The sequence below is a fragment of the Chiloscyllium plagiosum genome, unplaced genomic scaffold (assembly GCF_037043375.1).
Source record: "Chiloscyllium plagiosum isolate Xiang-an unplaced genomic scaffold, Cpla_swu_hap1 HiC_scaffold_47, whole genome shotgun sequence".
Taxonomy (NCBI): Eukaryota; Metazoa; Chordata; class Chondrichthyes; order Orectolobiformes; family Hemiscylliidae; genus Chiloscyllium; species Chiloscyllium plagiosum.
The window spans coordinates 15,756,336-15,775,385 of record NW_028270185.1 but is presented as its reverse complement, the minus strand read 5'-3'; the positions used below and the strand labels follow the sequence as shown (position 1 = coordinate 15,775,385).

Sequence of the window (19,050 nt, the reverse complement as noted above, 5' to 3'; positions counted from 1 at the left end):
TTAGCCCCTTTCTCCCCCATAACCATTGCCTCCCTGCAGACTCCTCTCAGAGTCCCAGCAACCCTCCCCCTCATTCTCGCCATCACTGCTGAGGGTCAACAGCACCCCCCTGCCCCAGCCCCATCCTTCACCCAGTCCCATCCTCCTCCCAGTCCCATCCACCCCCAGTCCCATCCACCCCCAGTCCCACCCTCCACCCAGTCCCATCCACCCCCAGTCCCACCCTCCTCCCAGTCCCATCCACCCCCAGTCCCACCCTCCTCCCAGTCCCATCCTCCTCCCAGTCCCATCCACCCCCAGTCCCACCCTCTTCCCAGTCCCATCCACCCCCAGTCCCACCCTTCTCCCAGTCCCATCCACCCCCAGTCCCACCCTCCTCCCAGTCCCATCCACCCCCAGTCCCATCCATCCCCAGCCCCATCCTCCTCCCAGTCCCATCCACCCCCAGTCCCAACGATCCCCAGTCCCATCGATCCCCAGTCCCATCCACCTCCAGTCCCACCCTCCTCCCAGTCCCATCCACCCCCAGTCCCATCCACCCCCAGTCCCATCCTCCTCCCAGTCCCATCAATCCCCAGTCCCATCCACGCCCAGTCCCAATCTCCTCCCAGTCCCAACCTCCTCCCAGTCCCATCCACCCCCAGTCCCATCCTCCTCCCAGTCCCATCAATCCCCAGTCCCATCCACGCCCAGTCCCAATCTCCTCCCAGTCCCAACCTCCTCCCAGTCCCATCCACCCCCAGTCCCATCCTCCTCCCAGTCCCATCCATCCCCAGTTCCATCCATCCCCAGCCCCATCGTCCTCCCAGTCCCACTCTCCTCTCAGTCCCATCCACCAAAGTCCCATCCACCCCTAGTCCCACCCTCCTCCCAGTCCCATCCATCCCCAGTCCCATCCACCTCCAGTCCCATCCACCCCCAGTCCCATCCACCCCACTCTCAAATCTATTCTTTTTCACTCATGGGATGTTGGGGTTGCTGGCTGGGCCATGATTTATCCCTAGTTGCCCCTTGAGAAGGTGATGGTGAGCTACCATCTTGAACCACTGCTGTAGGTAGGTAGACCCACAATGCCCTTGGGGAGAGTATTTGGAGACTGCGGCACTGAAGGAACACCGATATATTTCCAAGTCAGCCAGTCCCAATTTCCCATTAACGCTCGGTCCGTACACCAATCAAGAAGCAAATCAGCTCTTTATTATTTAATTGGACGATTCCTCGCTCGTTCTCCTGCCCTCTCCATCCCTGTCACATTCTTTTATTCCCTTGTGGGATATGCACATCACTGGCTAGGCCTGCATTTGTTGATCATCCTGGCAACAATACAACAGATGCCATTAGTTTAACCTTCCCAATGAGGGATGTCTCTCTCTCTCTCTCTCTCTCTCTCTCTCTATCCTCTGGACTCTGGGAACAGCGGACCCCTGGCAGATGACACATTAATTCCTGGAGCATTTTGCAACACCAATCTAAAACTTGATCTCCAAGCCCCTGGACGTGATCTCCCACCTCGGCCATCTTGCAGGGGAGGGTGATTTATTCTCTGACTTGGTCTCTGGGGTTTCAGCCATCCTGCGTGCCCGCTGCGTGGGTGGGTACACTCTGTCCCGGGCCATCGGAGGGAATTAATCCCTTCCCCTCCCAGCTCACCATGATCACCGTGCCCGTGTTGAAACAGCTTCGACTCATACTGAGATGCTCCTTCCTTCAATTATTGGTCCCCACTCCCCCACCCCCACCACCGTCCGTTTAATCATGACAGCTCACGTGCTGGGCGCTACACGAAGAATAGACACTCTCGGAGAGCGAGCCTGTCCCCGATCGCCCTCTGACCTCTCGCTCCTGCTCGTCAGTCCCTGCTCTGTCTGCCTCCAGCACTCCCCGAGAACGTGCTGGAGGCAGAGGGTGTATCTCTGATTACAGCTTCGGTCGGTGGCGCCTGGTCCGAATGCGGCCTAATGAGAACATCTCATCCATCTGTCACTACCACCGCTACGGCCCGTTAAAGCACCACCCTTTGGGTTCACATCTCCTCCCTCAATACTTGTGCCGTTCACCCCAGCTGTGATTCGGAAAACTCAGCTCCGTCTTCACCACCCATTCCAGGCTCGTTCCTCACCCCCTTTCCCATTTTAATCCGCCTCTTTTTCTCCCCACTCCCCTCCTCACAACAACATCCCCTTTCCTTTGCCTGGTGCCTATTAACGAAGTAACGTCCAGGTGCCTTTCGACAAGACAAGGTGCTCAGAGACAGCGATGACATTGACAGGGGAAGAGCAAACGATGGGGAAGTTCTCTCGGTAACCATGGCGATGTTAAGAACAGGTAGCTGAGGCCTCCTAGAGAGTGAGCTAAGCAGAGGACTCATCAAAGACTGTTGAACTTTGAACTTCATTCCAGTATTTTACGAGTTGATGCAGAAAAGGTCTTTCAGGTTATCTAGGCCAAGGCCTAGTGGGATTATCACTGGAATGTGAATCCAGAGACCCAGGCAATTTTCCGGGGACCCGGGTTCGAATCCTGTCCTGGCAGAAAATTCTGGAACTAAGAGTCTAATGATGACCATGTAGCAAAACCCATCTGGTTCACTAATGTCCGTTAGGGAAGGAAACTGCCTTCGTTATGTGGTCTGGCCTACATGTGACTCCAGAACCACGGCAATGAGGTTGACTCTTAACTGCCCTCTGGGTAATTAAAGATGGGCAATAAATGCTGGTATAGCCAGCGATGCCCTCATCGTGTGATAAATAAAAAAAAGTCTATTTATCCCATGAAGGTCATGCCTAACTCTGTTCCTTTTACCACTTTGTACCTGAGATGGTGCCAAGGGCGGAAGACATTAGACACTTGCCACTGTACTCCTGTAATTGAAGACCCGTGACAACAGAATCTGTCATGGGATGTGGCAAGGTCAGCATTATTTCCCTGTCTCTAATTGCCCCATGTCTCGTTAAGCTAGTTCAGGGTCAACAGTGCTGCTGCAGGTCTGGAGTCACATGTAGGCCAGACTGGGTAAAGATGGCGGACACACATCCCCACCAAGGCAATAGCAAACCAGACGGGGTTTTTTAACGACAATCGCTGGCGGTTTTACAGACACTGCTTTCTAATTCGGGATCTCGAGCTCCACCGAGTTGGGATTCTAATCCACGTCCCCCAGAAACCAGCCTGGGCTTTTGGATTCCTGCTACAGGGATACTGGGGGAACCACTCCCCTGGCAGAGAGGTTTGCTAGTGCCACTCGAGATGGTTTAAACTAGGGTGGCACGGGGTGGGGGCAGGACGCAGAGCAGTAGATCAGCATGTGGAGTGTTTGAAGAGAGGGTTAATGTTTGACTCAAGTCAGTCCAATAGAAGGAACAGGCAGGGCCTGTTTAATTTTGGGACTGGCAGTCTGAAGTGCTTTTACTTTAATGCAAGAACTACAACAGGTAAGGCAGATGAGTTTAGAGCCTGGATTAGTCCATCAGACTATGATGAGGTAGCCATTACTTGATGGAGAGAAGGACAGCTCAGCTTTCCAAGGTTTGGATGTTTCAGTCAGTGGTTAGCACTGCTGCCTCACAGTGCCAGGGAACCCCGGTTCAATTCCAGCCTCGGGCAACTGTCTGTGTGGAGTTTGCACATTCTCCCCTCATCCCTGTGGCTTTCCTCCGGCCGCTCCGGTTTCCTCCCACAGTCTGAAAATGTGCAGGTCAGGGTGGATTGACCATGCTGAATTGTCTATAGTGTTCAGGGATGTGTGGGTTAGGGTGGATTGGCCATGGGAAATGCAGGGTTACAGGGTGGGATGCTCTCCAGAGGGGCGGGGTAGACTTGACAGGCCGAACGGCCTTCTTCCACGCTGTAGGGATTCTGGGATTCTACGTGAAGGATGTAAAAGGGGTGGGGGAGGGGGGTTGTATGACTGATTGAGGAGAATGCTACAGCCAACTGACAGAGGCCATCTTGGAGGACTCATCCAGCAAGGCCTTATGGGTAGAATAGGAAAGGTGCAGTCATTATGATGGGGTTATACTATCGGCCTTCCAATAGCCAGCAGGAGATAGAGGAACACATATGAAAGCAGATCAGGCAAGGATGTAGTGGGTGACTTTAGTGTCAATATTGACTGGGACTCCCTTAGTACCAGGGACGTGGATGGACAGAATTTGTTAGGAGGGGCTTTTGAAACAATACGTAGATAATCCAGCAAGGGAAGGGACTGAACGAGACTTTGTTTTCGGGAATGAGCCTGTCAGGTGATCGAAACTTCAGGGGGAGCCTTTTGGAAACAGTGATCATAATTCTGCAAGTTTTATGATCGTTGGAGATGATGTTAAGTCGAGTCCTGGGGTGACAGTGCTAAACTGGGGGAAGGCTAATGTTAGGCAGGAGTTGGGGAAATTGGATTGGGGCTGGGGAGGGTGGGGGGGGGGGGGGTGGTGGGGGGAGGGGGAGCGGCTGTTTGAGGGTGAATCTTCACCTGACGTGTGGGAGCTTTTGAAAGTTCAGGAGCAGCTGTGAGCATGGAAGATGAGGATATTGCAAGCTGAGAAAAAGGGAGCAGGTGTAAGATTTAAGAAACTGAAATTTAGACAAGGCCCTGAAGCAATATAAAGGAAGCAGAAAATAACTTAAACAAGGAATTTGGAAGGAGAAAAGGGACCGTGAAATGTCCTTGGATTAGGGAGAATCCGAAGGCATTTTATCCATATTTTAGGAGCAAGCGGAAAAGGGTAGGTCCAAAGGAGGGCATTTATGTGTAGAACTAGAGCTGGGATGTCTGGTCGGCATGGACGAGTTGGGCCAAAGGGTCTGTTTCTGTGCTGTACATCCCTATCGTTCTATAACTGAGTGAGGTCCTCAGTGAGTACTTTACATTGGTATTCACCAAGAAAAAGGGCATGAATGTTGGTAAGATTCGGGGCGGGGGATGGGTATGTTAATATTCTAGGACAAATCCATATTAAGAAAGAGCAAGGAGAAAGTGAGGCCTGCAGATGCTGGAGATCAGAGTCGAGAGTGTGGTGCTGGAAAAGCACAGCCGGTCAGGCAGCATCCGAGGAGCAGGAGAATCGACGTTTCGATCATGAGCCCTTTCCCTGATGAAGAGTTCATGCCCGAAACATCGTCTCTCCTGCTCCTCCGGCTGTGCTTTTCCAGCTCCACACTCTCGTTTCAGGAAGAGTTGGCGAGTGTTTTGAGAAACATTTAAGGTAGCCAATTCCCCCCCAGGGCCTGATGGGATCTATCCCAGGATACTGAGGGAGGCAGGAAGGGACATTGCTGGGGCCTGTAGGTGATCTGATCAGTAAGATTAAAGCCACAAACATCGACGAGGTTGTGGATAGTGAGGAAGGCTGCAAAAGGATAGAGGAGGATATCGATATGGTTGGAAAGTTGGGCAGAGCAGTGGCAGCTGGAGTCTAATCTAGGAAATTGTGAAGAAAGGATTCTGGATAGGTCAAATGCAGGAGTAAATTCCAATGGCAGGATCCTTTGGATGTCCAGAGGGATCTTGGGTTGCAGGTCTGGAGCTCCCGGAAAGTGGCAACAGAAGTGGATAAGGTGGTAAAGGAGGCATGGGGCGTGTTTGCCCTCACCGTTCAGGTGGCAAGTCATGTTGCAGCTGTGCAGAACTTTAGTCCAGCCACATTAGGAGCGCTGAGTGCAGTTCTGGTCACCGCACTACCACAAGGGTGTGGAGGCTTTGGAGAAGGTGCACAGGAGGTTTAACCACCTGGAATGAAATGTGTCAGCGATAAGGAGAGGTCAGACAAAGTTGAATTGCTTTCGCGAGGAGGCTGAGGGATGGGCTGAGAGACATATATACAATTATCAGGGGCATGGATAGGACGGAGTCTTTCTCCCAGGATGGAAATGCCAAATACCAGCGGGCATAGCTTTAAGGTGAGAGGGGGGGGAATGTTTAAAGGAGATGTGTGAGGGATGTTTTTTTACACAGAGGGTTATAGGTGCCTGGACCACGCTGCCGGGGCGGGGGGGGGGGGGGTCAGAAACAGATAGAATAGCAACGTTTAAGAGGCTTTTAGACATGGATAGGCCCGGAATGGAGGGATATGTGTAGGCAGGTGGGATTAGTTTAAATTGGCATCCTGGTTGGCACAGACTTGATAGGCCGAAGGGCCTGTTCCCATGTTACACTGTGCCACCTTCTATGTAAGTAATACCTGTACCACACAAATGCCAGGAGATAATCAAACAAGAGACAATCTTCACCTCGTTCCTTGACATTCAGTGGTGTTACCATCTTTGAATCGTGCACTATCAACATCACAGGGGTCACCCTTGACCAGGAACACGACCGGACTCGCTGTATAAATACAGGGATAACCAGCAGGTCAGAGGCTGGGAAATGCTGCAGTGAATAACTCATTTCCTGCCTCCCCACCACTGACAAGCCTGAAAGGAGAAGCCACAGAATACTCCCCACTTGCCCCCGGATGGGGGCAGCTCCAACAACACTCAAGAGGCTCGACACCATCCAGGACAAAGCAGTTCACTTGATTGACTCCACACCCACAAACATCCCCTCCCTCCCCCACCGACGCCCAGTAGCAGTAGGGTGTATGTACTGCTATCTTTACCCAGTCCGGCCTACAGGTGACTCCAAACCCACAGCAACGTCACTTCAGTGCCAATTAGGGATAGGCAAGAAATGCTGGCATAGCCAGGGACACCCACATCCCATGAATGAAATTTTAAAAACTATTTATACTCACGCACGTGTATACACACACATATATGTATATAATGCACACACATGTATGCACACAGACAAGTGCATGCACACACCAAACACACATCTACATACACACATATATGTACTCTATCTCTCCCTCCCATTTCCCCTCTCCCCTCCCCTCTCCCTCTCATTTCCCCCCTCCCTCCCCCCTCCCATTCCTCTCTCTCCTTGAGATGTGTATACATGCACACACATGTATATACACATATATGTACACACGTGTATATACACACATACTTACACTCACATGTATATGCACACAAGCACACATGTATACATATATACACACATTCACACGTACACACAGACTTAGACATGCATGTGTGTATATACATGCACTTACACATGCATGTATATACACACATATATGTATTTATATACACATTATCACATGTGTATATATATGATATACACACACATATGTATTTAAGTACACGTTCACATTTGAATATACATACACACTATGTACACACACTTATGCATATATATATATACACACATACACGTGTATATCCACGTGTACATATACACACAAACCCTTGCAGACATACATAGACACACGTGTATATATACCCACACATGAATATACACACTCACACGTGTACGTATACACACACACACGCGCGTGCACAAGCACACACTCCCAATCACACAAATCAGACTTTACACGGAGCGAAACCCATTTCCTGCTGAAGCCCTCACAAAGGCAGGGAACGAATCCTGATCCTGTGTGTGCAGCTCCCAATCCCCAGCAGTTCCTGCCTCACTGCATTGACAAATCTTTAAACCTCTCCGAACATGGTCTTTCTCATTAACTCGCTGTGATTCCCACTCTACCTGCCTGGTAAGAGAGAGATCACTGCTCCCGTGGATGTTAAATTAAAAATGATGCTGATTTCTCCTGGTTGGGCCTTTAATTATTCCTCCAATAGTTCATTGATTAAGCTGTGAATTCTGATGAAGTTCAAAGCCCAGGAATCCCTGCTGGTTTTAAATCCCAGGGTGAAGTGGAGACTGCACCAAGCCTCCAGCTCGGTTTCTCTTAGAGCTGCGCTCGCCCCTCACGGTTGACCTCCCGATGTTGGACGGTTTGGATTGCTAAATGTTTAATGATGTGTAGACCTGCAAGTTATTATCTAAACGGGGAGAGAGGAGGAGAGACCAGACCCTCTTTAAAAATGCAAGAATAATTAAAGTTACAAAGCCAGATCTTCCCCAGCTGTCTGGGCTTTTTCAGTTTGGAAGGAAGTTGTGGGAACTGCTCAAAGAGGGCGACGAGGGAGATGGGGAGAGGGAAACGGGGGAGATGTTGGGTGGGGTGGGGGGGAGCGACGAGTCAGAGAGAGGAGTGGGAGAGAGGGCGGGACTAGGGGGCAAGATGAGGAAGGGTGGAGGAGGGGAAATGGGAAGTGGAGAAAGGGGGGATGAGTGAGGGGACGGGAAGGAGGAAATGGGAGGGACGGAGGAGGAGAGAGGGAGATGGGAGAGGGGAAATAGGAGGGAGAGGGGGAAATGGGAGGGAGAGGGGGAGGGGAGAGGGGAAATGGGAGGGAGAGGGGGAGGGGAGAGGGAAAATAGGAGGGAGAGGGGGAGGAGAGAGGGGAAATAGGAGGGAGAGGGGGAAATGGGTAGAAGAGGGGGAGGGGAGAGGGGAAATGGGAGGGAGAGGGGGTGGAGAGAGGGGAAATAGGAGGGAGAGGGGGTGGGGAGAGGGGAAATGGGAGAGAGGGGGGAGGGGAGAGGGGGAAATGGGAGGGAGAGGGGGAGGGGAGAGGGGAAATGGGAGGGGGGAGGGGAGAGGGGAAATAGGAGGGAGAGGGGAAATGGGAGGGAGGGGGAGGCGAGAGGGTGAAATGGGAGGGAGAGGGGGAGGTGAGAGGGGGAAATGGGAGGGAGAGGGGAAGGGAAGAGGGGAAATGGGAGGGAGAGGGGGAGGGGGAGGGGAGAGGGGTAATGGGAGGGAGAGGGGGAGAAGGGGAAATGGGAGGGAGAGGGGAGGAGAGGAGGAGGGGAGAGGGGAAATGGGAGGGAGAGAGGGAGGGGAGAGGGGAAATGGGAGGGAGAGGGAGAGGAGAGGGGGAAATAGGAGGGAGAGGGGGAGGAGAAGGGGAAATGGGATGGAGAGGGGAAGGGGAGAGGGGGAAATGGGAGGGAGGGAGGAGGAGAGGGGGAAATGGGAGGGAGAGAGGGAGGGGAGAGGGGAAATGGGAGGGAGAGAGGGAGGGGAGAGGGAAATGGGAGGGAGAGGGGGAGGAGAGGGGGAAATGGGAGGGAGAGGGGGAGGAGAGGGGGAAATGGGAGGGAGAGGGGAGGGGAGAGGGCAATGGGAGGGAGAGGGGGAGGAGAGGGGGAAATGGGAGGGAGAGAGGGAGGGGAGAGGGGAAATGGGAGGGAGAGGGGGAGGGGAGAGGGAAATGGGAGGGAGAGAGGGGAGAGGGGGAAATGTGAGGGAGAATTAGGGGGGAGGGGGAAGGAAGAGAGGGAGGGAGGGGGAGGTGAGAGGGGAAATGGGAGGGAGCAGGGAAGAGAGGGGGGAAATAGGAGGGAGAGGTGGAGGAGAAGGGGAGGAGGGACGGGAAAATGGGAGGGAAGGGGAGGGGAGAAGGGGAGATGGTGAGGAGAGAAATGAGAGGGAAAGGGGGTGGTGTGAAGGGGCTATGTGAAGGACAGCGATGGCGAAATTGAGGGGGGGGGAAGCTGTACCATTGTAAAGCTGTGGGTTTTCTGGGGAGTTCGATGGGGAGAGGGTACAGTCCTGGGGTGTGTATCAGACTGCTGCAGGATTCGAGGCTGGGCAACTTCCCATTCTCTGACATTCCGATGGGCTCCTGGTCGGCGCTGGGAACAGCACTGGACTAATCCCTTAAAGCCGGGAGCTGTTGGCCTTCTGTAGAAACCTCCAGCTTTCATATCCTTGCTGGAGGGAATGGTAACCCTAACCCCACACTCACTCTGACATTGTTGTGGGTTTGGAGTCACGTGTGAGCCAGAGCAGGTAAAAACAACAGGTTTTGCTTTCCGATAGGGGCATCAGTGAACAAACGAGATTTTTCCAATAATTGCCGAACGCTTTCACAGTCTAATTAGAGTCTTAGTTCCAGATTGTGATTGATTTCAAATTCCACCATTTGCCGGGGATTTGAACCCCATGCTCCTCCCCTTCCCCCGCTGCCCCCACCCCACTGTCGATGCCAACTCTACAGAAAGCCTCCTGCCAACCTCTCTGGGCATCAAGGGGCGACCGTGAAATGCCAACCCACCAGCCCAGGGTCATCACACCGGGAGGACACATCTTCATCGCTGGCTGGGCCCAATATTTGTTGCCCCGTCCCTAGTTACCCCCTTGAGAAGGTGGGGGTGAGCTGCAGTCCGTGTGCTGTGGGTAGACCTGAGGGAGGGAATCCCGGGATTTTGACCCAGTGACCCTGAAGGAATGCCTGTATATTTCCAAGTCAGGATGGTGAGTGGCTCAGAGGGGAACTTGTAGGGGATGGTGTTCCCATGGATCTGCTGCCTTTGTCCGTCTGGATGGTGGAGATCTTGGATATAAAATGGTTGGCCTACTATGTTTAATCACCCCCACCCCCTCACTCTCTCCTTCATCTGGTTTCTCCTATCCTGCTTTCGACAGTATTGAGGGCCCCCTCCTTCTCAGCTCCCTTGAGTTCTGAAGCAAAGCCTCGAAATTATAATTTCCTTCCTCTCACCACGTTGACCCTGAGGTTTGCCCTTCCTCAGCGTCAGGAGAGAAACTTACTCACATTCTGGCTCATCGGACAATTTGATGTTTTTGATGTGGCCTTTGCTTTGTTTACCCCACACCAGACCTGACCTGGAAATGCTTGACACTGTCACCTTAACCTCTGACCTTACAGGTTCAGGGAGCTCCGCCGTCCCTCCAGAATCAACATCCCTTTTACGCCTCACTCAGTGGAAATGCAATTCCTGACAGAAACGAAGTAAATAGGATTGGGAGGAGTCCAATCGGCCCTTCGAGCCTGCTCCCCCATTCAAGAGGATCATGGTTGATCATCCTGTTCCCACTTCCTCCCCCACACTCTTTCATTCCTTTGAAACTCAATCTAACTCCTTCTTGAATACTTTCACCGCTCTAACCTCAACCACTTTCTGTGACAGAGAATTCCGCTCTCTGGATGAAGACAACTCCTCTCATCTCAGTCCGAAATGGCCTACTTCTCACATTGTGGGAAAAAAAGCACCCTACAGAACTTCAAAAGGACGACAGACGCTGGAAATTCGAAACAAAAACAGAAGTTGCCGGCAAAACCCGGCAGGTCTGGCAGCGTCCGTGCAGAGAGAGAAAGCAAAGTGAACTTTTCAGGTCCATCGAGGCCTTCAGTTCTCAAAGTGTGTGGCGTCTGGTTCTGGACTCCTTCCTGGTCTGCGGAAACCATCCAGGGGAATGCAGCCTCGACATAAAATCACACCATATTCCTGTTGTTCCAAACCAGGAATCTTAAAGACAACAGTCTCTCATCAATCCAACAGGGAATTCAGGAGAAACTGTATTCCACACAGAGACATTTTTAATGCAGAGCTCGCTGAATTGGACAGATTCGGTTAAGGGAAACGAGACATGCTGATGGAAGACTCTGGCCTGTTCCTGTGTTATGTGTTATTCCGGTTAATACACATAGGTCAATTGGTTCACACAAATACTACAGCACCTGAAAAGCCCTGAACGAAGCTGTTCACCCAGATTGAGGTGACTGTATCTCAAGTGGCTTTGTCCAAAAAGCCATTCAACAAATGTGACTATTCAGCTCGCTGGGCATTGCGGCCCAGTCCAAGTGCAGAGGCAGCGGGGGAGGGTAGGAAGACATTGGGAACTCTGCACCCGCCTCCACCATCCCCCCTGCCCACCCCACCCCACCTCCCCGCACGGGTGAGTAGGCTAAAATTACAGTGGGACTCGGGGCTTATTGGAACGTAGGCGTCTTATCGTATGCCATAATGGTTAAAAAGATGCCAACTAAGGTAGCCTCCTGGAGACACCGACCTTTTTTCTTTCAGTTTTCTCTTTCCCCACGAGGGATCGCAGGAATAGACCGAGAGGAAGCGCCGTGGCGACGGGGAGTTACCTTGTTCACTGCAGTTGTCCCCGCTGTGCGATGCAAGGCCCCCACTGGAAGGCCCGGGTGTGCCCGAATGGGTGGACCCCGTGTCATCATGGTCTCGGGTCCAGTGGTTCTGCGGAGACAAAGAGAGAAACCGTTCACTCAAATGACAGGCAGCGCGTGGCCATTTTACAACGACAAAGACACGGGGCGGCCATTTTGGTGAGAAGCAACAGCCAAGGCTTGAGGGAGGGGTTAGGCCTCGAATCCTTTCCGAAACTGGGCCTGTGAGAGAAAATAATTAAGGAAACGCATAAACAGCCAGATTACTTTCATGAAAATCCCAATTCGGAAAGGAAAACGTAGATATTTCTCTGCAAGTTGATTTTATGCTAATGATGAACAGCAATAATTAGTGGATTCAGAGCTGCCCAAAGCCACCCCATCACTGAAAGGGACTTAATAATTGTTGGATCTTTTTTCTCTTTGTGGTTAATCCTATTACACGTTAATATGTTTCATACACAAATTCATATCATACAGAAGGCCTGAGGGTTGTAATGAGTGTTCAGTTTATTCAGTCTCATTAGGAATTAGATACAGCGCTTGGATTTCACTTACAGTCATGACAGATTGATCTTTTCCATGTCAATTCTGCACTTAGGCGCTTTCAATTCGCTAAGTGGATGGAATAACAGATCCAAGTTGTGACCCTCTCGTTAACCCGGACGTAATACCTCCGAGCTCGGTTAACCCAAGGCCTTCTGACAGCTCAACACAAGGCCCCAAAAGAAACAAGGCCATAACGGGGCCTAAATTCTGTGCTGTGCTCTCAGTATGAGCCGGGCCTCTTGGGTAGGCTTCATAGGGAATGAGAGCAGCAGTAGACCGCACAGTTCCTCATGTAAATCCACGGGGAAATGGGCATTCTCTGAAGTGGTATCCATTTCCCGCTGCCAGGAGGTGATAGTTTGCACATCAGTTCTTTAAATTGTTTCCTGAGGAAGTGGGACAACGACAAGGCCGCTCAGCCCTAACCTTCCTTGAAATGGAGGAAAAATAAACAGTGAAACTTGCAAATGGCACCTTATCCTGTCTCCCTCAGAATAGGGCTCCAATTGTTTCCAAGTGTCACTTTTTTTTAACTTTTTTTTCCCTCTTGGTGTCTTGCCAGTGTTTCAGATAAGAGCCAATTGCTGTTGGTCTGGAGTCACGTGTAGGCCAGACTGGGTAAGGACAGCAGATGTCTTTTCACCGACATCCTCCTTACCACTGTGCTATCTGTCTCCTCACCTTTAACCTCTGGCACGCCCTCCCTAACCCACTCTACATCTATCTTGTTCTAAAAACATTGGTCATCAATCCTAATATTTTATCCACGTGACTTAATTTTTCTTTTGTTTTATTCATTCATGGGGTAATCCTGGGGTGGCACGGTGGCTCAGTGGTTAGCACTGCTGCCTCACAGCGCCAGGGACCCAGATTCGATTCCAACCTCGGGCAACTGTCTGTGTGGAGTTTGCACATCCTCCCCGTGTCTGCGTGGGTTTCCTCCGGGTGCTCCGGTTTCCTCCCACAGTCCAAAGATGTCCAGGTTAGGTGAATTGCCCATGGGGACTTGCCCGTAGTGTTCAGGGATGTGTAGGATAGGTACATTAGTCAGGGGGAAATGTAGACTAATGGGGAACAGGTTTGGGTGGGATACGCTTTGAAAGGTCGGTGTGGACTGGTTGGGCCAAAGGGCCTGTTTCCACACTGTAGGGATACTATACTATATTGGTGTTGTGCGTAAGACCAGACTTGAAGTGTTATCTTTGTGTTTTCTCTCTCCCTTTCGCTCTCTCTCTCTCTACAGTTGCTGCAAGACCTGGGGAGTTTCTCCAGCGCTTTCTGTATTCTCTTGAATCAGGGTAAGCCCAGGAAGGGTTCGTACTTCTCGGTCACTTGAGCCACGTCCGATCCCAAAAGCGCACCTGCGTCTGGGTCCAGGTGAAGGTTGTTCTTGGCTGTGATGCCCCCCCAAAGTGGAATAGCCAGCGGCCACCCAACTGCTCCAGCCTCGGTGACCGTCTGCTCATTGAGTCTCGTCCCAGGAGGAACCACGGAATCCAACCAGGATCCAAAGGTGAAGCGGGAATTGACTGGTTGACAAAGGCCAGGCAAGAGTAGGGTCAGTGCAAAGATTGACCCACCAGATGTTTTTTTTTTTCCCCCTCACACTTGAGGGAGGCACAGATATAACGGCAACTTGGAGTGGGTGAGCTGACCAGTGGGCGGAGGAGGAGGAGGCAGAGTCTGTGCTAACCCAAAACCTCCCCTCGGTTTTGAAATAAAGTGCAGGACCTTGCCTTCACAATATTCAACCGTGGGTTTAAGTGAGCTTAGCAGGGTGACGTCACCCTGAAAAGCATCTTGGGAGCCAAGAAAACATCACTGCGGCAAACTAGAACTCTGATCGCTGGTGCCTGCGTCCAAAGCAAATAGAGTTCCCAGTGAGCTGAAGGGCAGGATGGAACTGTGACTGAGTGTGACGAAAATGGAGTACTTTTGCCTGGGGGTGGGGGAGGGGGAAATCGCTGAGGGGGTGGGGTGTGGAATGCTGGGGGCGGTGGGAACAGTGCCAACTGTTAATAGCACCTGTTTGGTCATTCAAAGACTGAGGAGAAAGTGAGGTCTGCAGATGCTGGAGATCAGAGCTGGAAATGTGTTGCTGGAAAAACGCAGCAGGTCAGGCAGCATCCAGGGAACAGGAGAATCGACGTTTCGGGCATGAAGAAGGGCTTATGCCCGAAACGTCGATTCTCCTGTTCCCTGGATGCTGCCTGACCTGCTGCGCCTTTCCAGCAACACATTTCCAGCCATTCAAAGACTGAGTCAAGGGGGTGTGGGCTCAATCCCAACCCCCACACACAGACAACTGGTAGAATTTAAATTTGGAATTAAAACTTGTCCCCGTAATCGTGACACCTACCACCCGTTTTTTGTGGATATTCTCCAGTTTTGAGATTAGATTAGATTCCCGACAGTGTGGAAACAGGCCCTTCGGCCCAACAAGTCCACACCGACCCTCCGAAGAGCAACCCACCCAGACCCATTCCCCTACATTTACCTCTGACTAATGCGCCTAACACTCTGGGCAATTTAGCATGGCCAACTCATCTGAGCTGTATATCTTTGGATTGTAGGAGGAAACCGGAGCACCCGGAGGAAACCCACGCAGACACGGGGAGAATGTGCAAGCTCCACACAGTCAGTCGCCCGAGACAGGAATTGAACCCAGGTCCAAGGTGCTGTGAGGCAGCAGTGCTAACCACTGAGCCACCGTGCCACCCCCAGTTCACCAGAAGAGAAATCTGCTATCCTTACTTGCTCGGGCCTACATGTGACTCCAGCCCCAAAACAATATAGTGGACTTTTTTTTAATGGTTCTCTGAACTTTATTTACAATTTGACTCATACAGATGGACAGCACGGAAACCCGTCCATGCCGACCGGGTATCCTAAATTAATGTCTCATTTGCCAGCTCTTGGCCCATATCCCTCCAAACCCTTCCTATTCATATACCCACCCAGATGCCTTTTAAATGCTGTAATTGTACCAGCCTCCACCACTTCCTCTGGCAGCTCATTACATACACGTACCACCCTCTGTGTGAAAATGTTGCCCCTTAGGTCTCTTTTATATCTTTCCCCTCTCACCCTAAACCTATGCCCTCTAGTTCTGGACTCCCCGACCCCAGGGAAATGACCTTGTCTATTCACCTTATCCATGCCCCTCATAATTTTATAAACCTCTTTAAGGTCACCCCTCAGCCTCCGACGCTCCAGGGAAAACAGCCCCAGCCTGTTCAGCCTCTCCCCATAGCTCAGATCCTCCAACCCTGGCAACATCCTTGTAAATCTTTTCTGAGCCCTTTCAAGTTTCACAACATCTTTCCTATAGGAAGGAGACCAGAACTGAATGCAATATTCCAATAGTGGCCTAACCAATGTCCTGTACAGCCGCAACATGACCTCCCAACTCCTGTACTCAAAGCACTGACCAATAAAGGCAAACTTACAAAACGCCTTCTTCACTATCCTATCTACCTGTGACTCCACTTTCAAGGAATTATGAACCTGCATTCCTCAGTCTCTTTGTTCAGCAACACACCTCAGGACCTTACCATTAAGTGTTTAAGTCCTGCCTTTCCAAAATGCAGCACCTCTCATTTATCTGAATTAAACTCCATCTGCCACTTCTCAGCCCATTGGCCCATCCTGTCCAGATCCTGTTGTAATCTGAGGTAACCCTCTTCGCTGTCTACTACACCTCCAATTATTTCCAGTTTTGGGATACATCACCCCAGGTACAACATACGTTTCCAGTAATTGATGCCGAAGATATCCATTCAGAAATTTGACGATCATAGAATCTCTGCAGTGTGGAAACAGGCCATTTGGCTAATCGAGTCCACACCAACCCCACCCCACCCCACCCCGTAGAGCATCCCACCCAGACCCACACCTTGGTCCATCCCCACATTCCCCACAGCCAATCCACACATCCCTGAACACTATGGACAATTTAGCATGGCCAATCTACCCTAACCTGGGCAGCTTTGGACTGTGGGAGGAAACCCACGCAGACACGGGGAGAACGTGCAAACGCCACACAGACAGTCGCCCGAGGCTGGGATCGAACCCAGTTCCCTGGCGTTGTGAGGCAGCAGTGCTAACCACTGAGCCACCATGCCACCCTAATCCAGTTGAATCCAAACCAACTCTGTGGTTGACTCTTACTTGCGCTCTGAAAGGGCCAGATGTGACACTCAGCTCGAGGGCAATTAGGGACAGGTGGTAAATACCGTCAACTCCCACACCTCGACAATTTTTCTTTTATTGTCTGTTGACCGGAGGTGAGGTTAACACTATTGCCCCTCCATAGCTGTCCAGGGGGCAGTTAAAAATCAACATGGAACATAGAACATTACAGCACAGTCCAGGCCCTTCGGCCTTCGATGTTGTGCTGACCTGTGCTATCAATCTGAAGCCTATCTAACTCATACTATTCCATTCTCATCCATAGGAGTTGGGAGGTCATGTTGTGGCTGTACAGGACATTGGTTAGTCCACTGTTGGAATATTGCGTGCAATTCTGGTCTCCTTCCTTTCGGAAAGATGTTGCGGAACTTGAAAGGGTTCAGAAAAGATTTACCAGGATGTTGCCAGGGTTGGAGGGTTTGAGCTATAGGGAGAGGCTGAACAGGCTGGGGCTGTATTCCCTGGAGTGTCGGAGGCTGAGGGGTGACCTTATAGAGGTTTACAAAATTATGAGGGGCATGGATAGGGTAAAGAGGGAAAGTCTTTTCCCTGGGATGGGGGGGGAGTCCAGAACTAGAGGGCATAGGTTTAGGGTGAGAGGGGAAAGATATAAAAGAGACCTAAGGGGCAACTTTTTCACACAGAGGGCGGTACGTGCGTGGAATGAGCTGCCAGAGGAAGTGGTGGAGGCTGGTACAATTACAACATTTAAGAGGCATTTGGATGGGTATATGAATAGGAAGGGTTTGGAGGGATATGGGCCGGGTGCTGGCAGGTGGGGCTAGATTGGGTTGGGATATCTGGTCGGCATGGACGTGTTGGACCGAAGGGTCTGTTTCCCTGCTGTACATCTCTATGACTCTATGACTCCATATGCCTATCCAATAACCATTTAGATACCCTTAAAGTGGCGAGTCTACTACTATTGTAGGCAGTGCGTTCCATGCCCCTGCTACTTTCTGAGTAAATAAATTACCTCTGACATCTGTCCTATATCTATTCCCCCTCAATTTAAAGCTGTGTCCCCTCGTGATAGCCATCACCATCTGAGGAAAAAGGCTCTCCCTGTCCACCCTATCTAACCCTCTGACTATCTTATATGTCTCAATTAAGTCACCTCTCAACCTTCTTCTCTCTAACGAAAACAGGCTCAAGTCCCTCAGCCTTTCCTCATAAGACCTTCCCTCCATACCAGGCAATATCCTGGTAAATCTCCTCTGCACCCTTTCCGAAGCTTCCACATCCTTCCGATAATGCAGTGACCAAAACTGTACGCAATACTCCAAGTGCAGCCACACCAGAGTTTTGTACAGCTGCAGCATGACCTCATGGCTCTGAAACCCGATCCCTCTACCAATAAAGGTTAACACACTGTATGCTTTCTTAACAATCTTACCAACCTGGGTGGCAACTTTCAAGGACCTATGTACCTGGTCACTGAGATCTCTCTGCTCATTCACATGACCAAGAATCTTACCATTAGCCCAGCACTCTGCATTCCTGTTACTCCTTCCAAAATGAATCACCTCACACTTTTCCACATTAAACTCCATTTGCCACCTCCCAGCCCAGCTCTGCACCTTATCTATGTCCCTCTGTAACCTACAACATCCTTCCTCACTATCCAGAACTCCACCGACCTTCGTGTCATCCGCAAATATACTAACCCATCCTTCTAAGCCCTCATCCAGGACATTTATAAGAATGGCAAACAGCAGTGGACCCAAACTGGATCATTGCAGTACCCCACTAGTAACTGAACTCCAGGATGAACATTTCCCATCAATCACCACCCCCTGGCTTCTTTCAGCTAGCCAATTTCTGATCCAAACCGCTAAATCACCCTCAATCCCATGCTTCTGTATTTTGTGCAGTAGCCTACCATGGGGAACCTTCTCAACCTCACTGAAGCCCACATACACCACATCAACCACTTTACCCTCATCTACCTGTTTGGTCACCTTCTCGAAGAACTTCTCAACCACATTACTGTGGGTCCTGATTTCTTTTTATTAATTTCACATGTGCCTAAGTACAGGGAAAAGTTTTGTTTTGCAAGCAATACAGGCAGATCATAGCAAACAAGGCACAGCATGTTTAGACAGAGCGAGACACATAAGGTTACACTGTACAGGAAGTGTACAAAACAACATCAACATCAGACTTGAGGTTAGAAAGGTCCATTCAGCAGTGTAACAACGGCAGGGAAGAGGCTGTTCTTGAACCTGGTCTGGAGTCACCTATAGGCCAGCCCGGGTAAGGATGGCAGTCTTACCTCCCTGAAGGGCATTAGTGAACCAGATGGGCTTTTGCAACAATCGGTCACTTTTAGATTAGGTTTTTAATTGCAGACTATTATGAGATTCAAATTTCACCAGGTACTGTGGTGGGATTTGAACCTCATTTTCCAGAATGTTAACC

General features: G+C 50.8%; 1 protein-coding gene across 5 annotated transcripts in view; it reads right to left on the bottom strand.

Moving 5' to 3' along the window:
• The window catches only part of LOC122542948 (homeobox protein Meis1-like), a 552,868-nt gene that overhangs the window by 120,301 nt on the left and 413,517 nt on the right, over positions 1-19,050 (bottom strand). For all 5 annotated transcript variants that reach the window (XM_087984102.1, XM_087984106.1, XM_087984103.1 and 2 more), the window contains exon 7: positions 11,851-11,959. In XM_087984102.1, the coding sequence (XP_087840228.1) occupies positions 11,851-11,959 (109 nt within the window). The remainder of the gene's footprint in view (positions 1-11,850; positions 11,960-19,050) is intronic.